Source organism: Rutidosis leptorrhynchoides, chromosome 1 (assembly GCF_046630445.1).
Source record: "Rutidosis leptorrhynchoides isolate AG116_Rl617_1_P2 chromosome 1, CSIRO_AGI_Rlap_v1, whole genome shotgun sequence".
NCBI lineage: Eukaryota > Viridiplantae > Streptophyta > Magnoliopsida > Asterales > Asteraceae > Rutidosis > Rutidosis leptorrhynchoides.
The window spans coordinates 269,286,512-269,290,510 of NC_092333.1; the positions used below are offsets into that span (position 1 = coordinate 269,286,512).

The 3,999-nt window shown below is 35.2% G+C and overlaps 1 protein-coding gene across 1 annotated transcript; it reads right to left on the reverse strand.

Annotated features, from left to right (window-relative positions):
• Window positions 1–322: 322 nt before the first annotated feature.
• On the reverse strand, window positions 323–3,493 carry LOC139869466 (DNA oxidative demethylase ALKBH2-like). Its single transcript, XM_071857770.1, has 4 exons — window positions 2,922–3,493; window positions 1,452–1,568; window positions 1,170–1,365; window positions 323–656 (listed from the first exon to the last, which is right to left on the reverse strand). The coding sequence occupies exons 1-4, from the start codon at window positions 3,471–3,473 to the stop codon at window positions 460–462; spliced, it is 1,062 nt and encodes a 353-aa protein (XP_071713871.1). The 5' UTR covers window positions 3,474–3,493; the 3' UTR covers window positions 323–459.
• Window positions 3,494–3,999: the final 506 nt, after the last annotated feature.

Here is a 3,999-nt window from a genome sequence, read left to right on the forward strand (position 1 = left end):
TCTTCTTTGGGTTTCAAATTCGATCTTCAAAAGGGCTACAAAGGTTGTATTCTAATCTTCTCTTATTCGGTTTCGTTAATTTGTTTTGTTTGCTAAAGTTTTTGTACAATGATCCGCAGAAGAGTATGATTTTTGTAAAGTTTTAAAAATGCTTCCGCTCACTTTGAATTTGTATCATACTCCAACACGTCATGTATTTGATGAAAAACAGCAGTAAGTTCAAGTTTGAGAATAAATCCAACTCGAAGAGGGTATATTTCGTCATCAAGCAGCACAATAAAACACACATTCTAGATCAATAAATATGAAACAAATCCCAAAACATTTCACTTGAATACTGGATAACCTAGATTCATACGCGAAAACATAGTTGACACAAATAAAAAGCCTTAAAGTCTATATACTTTTCGACAGCCCAACATTTAGAGACTAACAGGAGGAACAGATGAAGTCAAACGTCTACAAAATTAGCCTGAAGGTTAGATTTATTCGTGTAGATGTAGCTTTCGCTCGTTTAGGAACAGAGTGGAGCCAGTCGCGTTGGGTATTGCCCCTCATCATTAATAGTGATCCGTGTTTCAAATTGAAACTGTATTGCTCTTCACAGTTAATCTTCGCTCGCTTGCTTTGAGGCTCTCCTTCAACCTTATCTTCAGCTACATCCAAAGAAACACAATTAGTACAAGCTATGTGTACCAACTTGGATTTTGGAACACGTTATAAAAACTAAATATTACAATTTATCTATACACATATATGAGACACATCCAACGTTGCAAAAACTGGTAATCAGGGAGTAATCGACAGTGACCTTGGAGGGATTAATCGGATTTGGCTTTTTATACATTTATTTAATGATAAATTTCAAAATTATATGGGTAAATATAAAAGAAAACGTTAACATAATTGTCTACAAACATAAACATAATCTTCATTTGTTGAAAAACTCTTAAATTCCAATCTAAATTCATACTCCATATTAAGCTATTGACCAATATTGACTTTTGACCAACTTGATAGATTTTGACTGACTAATACGATTCTGAACCATTGAGCGACGTTGACCAAATAAATACACAAACTTTGGAAATTTGGTTCGGCTGGTTCCCAAAAAAGATTAATCAGGGAGTTTTAAAACAACGGACACATCAATGTATCAATGTGTTTACCTTGAGATTTCTTACTATTTTTTTCCTTTTTCTTCAAGAAAAAATCGCGCTCACATCCAAAGGATATGGAAGCAATATCGGGTTTGGGTCCATAAACCTTCTCGTCATCAGCATGCCAACCAACATAGTCATTACCACTGTTGTATCTATTTAAAAGTAAGCTGTTAAAGCGACCCTCGGGAAAGGCTTTGTGTACCTAAAAAGCAACAAATGGGTTTCAAACTTCAACGACCGATCAACAACATAATAATATTAATCACTAATATTTATATATTTAGTTACCTCATCAAGAATCTCCTTGAGAGGTGGGAAATCATCCCAACAATATGCTTGTGGCGTATAACCACTATAACTTAAGTTCTTTAATCCTTTACTTGCAATATAGCATACATCTCTGGGCTGCATACACAACTGATAATTAGTAGCAAAAATTTTAAAATTGTTAACTTGTTATCCTAAAAAACACAAATTTTAAGGTGTTCTCCAGCTACAATTACAGGTTTGACCAATTTGGTTTGGAAGTCAATATAATCACAACTCATTGGATAGCCATCATCTAAGGGGTATTCCTCATTTTAAAAGGCTTATCTGCGTGGAAAAACAACTAGGTGTCAACATGTTTATTGCACTTATTCCTTATTCAAGATAAGGAGATACCCAGTTTACGAAAGGGTTACTGGATTTCCTATATGCTATATGCTAGTATAAAAAATAAGGAGGAAAAATCAGATAAACAATTACCTAACTAATCCCAAACACCCCCTAAATACAAAGAATGCTTAGACCATTTGTAGTCGGATCTCAACCAAACCCTTCTTTCTTATATCTCAAACGCATCTCTGACTCTGCTACCACTTATTTCTGATATCTATTTCAAAAGTTTCCGATTAATCCAAATTCCGCCAATTAATCGCTAGTTAGACCAACGGTGGCGATTCCAGGATTATAATTCAATGGGGACCCGAATTGTTTTTCCAGTACTAATTATATATGAATATTATTTTAGTGGTAGTTAAGCTGTAAAAAAACTATAACTTCATAAAATATATGGGGTCCGAGTATTTAAATTTGGTGGTGTACTATACAATTTAAAGAAATATTAAAAATTTAAAAACATATGGGGTCCTGCAGATAAATTTAGCAGTGTCCTATACAATTTAATGGATGATTTCTACTAAGGAGATTTCAAACTAATGGTGTCCTGTAACCCCGCCCCACGGGGACATAGCTAGATTCGTCACTGTTCGCTAATGCTTGACCGAGTTTTTGGACCGATCTTGATTTATCGCATCGGGATCACTCTCGTAAACCGATTAATCGGCAATTGATCACGATTGGTGTAAAACTGAATTGAAGGGGCTTCGTGCAAGCTGTCTTGGAGATTTGTGGGTGATGCAGTAAATTTGTGAGGAGTGTTGTAGGAGAGGTGTAAGACTACTCGTAGTGGGGCACAAACGCCCAACACCCCTGTGATGTGGCCTCCAAAATGCCTAAAACGGAGCTCCAAGACGTGCCAACGAACGGCACCGTTCAAAGTGCTCTAAGGGAGTATTTAATCTACTAATCTATTAATTAGAAATAATACTTGGCAGTAATCAAGCCCTTACAAACTGATGGAATAAAAAGGCTCACAATCAAACAGTTATATAACATAGTTGAATAAAAGGAACAAACATAGATAGATATGTTGAAGAATTTACTGTATTAATTAACAGACACAAATATTCATGATGGAAGTAGAGTAAGAAATACCTGAAGAAATTGTTTACCAAACACCCGAATGGTGGGTCTGGTCCATGGAATGTGTTTATTCAAATAATTAAAGTACTCCCATGACTTGTCGTACGCTAGAAAACGAGGGCAGTACACTACATCACTCCCATTACCCAAATCTCTTATTTCCTTCCTCAGATTTACTACATATTTATCGTCGCTGGAATTAGGGTTTGCACATTCAAACTTCACCTGCATTTGAAAACCAATTTGTTTCTTTTTTACCAAATCTCTTACGGTACTTGTTTCTTTTTTAAAATGCAAATCCAAATCCCAATTTACCGAATCTCTTACTTCCTTCTTAACATTTACATCTTTCTTGTCGCTGAAATTAGGGCTTGCACATTCTAACTTCCCCTGCACTGAAAAATCAATTTGTTCTTCTTTTACCAAATCTCTTACAGTATTTGTTTTCTTTTTAACATGCAAATCCAAACCCCCATATTCCAAAACTCTTATTTCCTTCTTCACATTTACATCTTCAACAATTTCGCAGGAATTAGGGCTTGCACATTCTAACTTCCCCTGCATTGAAAAATCAATTTGTTCTTCTTTTACCAAATCTCTTACAGTATTTGTTTTCTTTTTAACATGCAAATCCAAACCCCCATTTTCCAAATCTCTTATTTCCTTCTTCACATTTACATCTTCAACACCTTCGCTGGAATTGGGGTTTGCACATTCTAACTTCACCTGCATTGGAAAACCAGTTTGTTTCTTTTTTTACGGTATTTGTTTCCTTTTTTATTAAGAAGACAAAATTGTGCGGATGGTCCTTGATATTTATATCAAACTGCATGGTAAACTTTTATTTTTTTCATCCACTTAGATGACCCTCAACTATTAACTTTCGACATGGATGACCCACTACTAACACCCGTTAATTTTTTGACGTTAAATAGGCTCACATGTCCTGCACGCGAGGGCAATTACGTCCACACACCGTTTTATTAATTAGTAATATCGATAGACTAGCAGATCAAACTAGTGGATAAAAAAAGTAATAAATTAAACCATCCAATCTTTGTTCTAGGCAAACTCTCTAGAGTATAGAGTT

What these genes read in the sequence shown, in the direction of transcription:
- LOC139869466 (XM_071857770.1), bottom strand. Translation starts at nt 3,473, where the DNA reads ATGCAGGGGAAGTTAGAATGTGCAAGCCCTAATTCCTGCGAAATTGTT. An exon ending in TTGGTAAACAATTTCTTCAG is followed by an intron (nt 1,569 to 2,921) that starts GTATTTCTTACT and finishes TTGTGTATGCAG; the next exon opens with CCCAGAGATGTATGCTATAT. An exon ending in TCAAGGAGATTCTTGATGAG is followed by an intron (nt 1,366 to 1,451) that starts GTAACTAAATAT and finishes GTTGCTTTTTAG; the next exon opens with GTACACAAAGCCTTTCCCGA.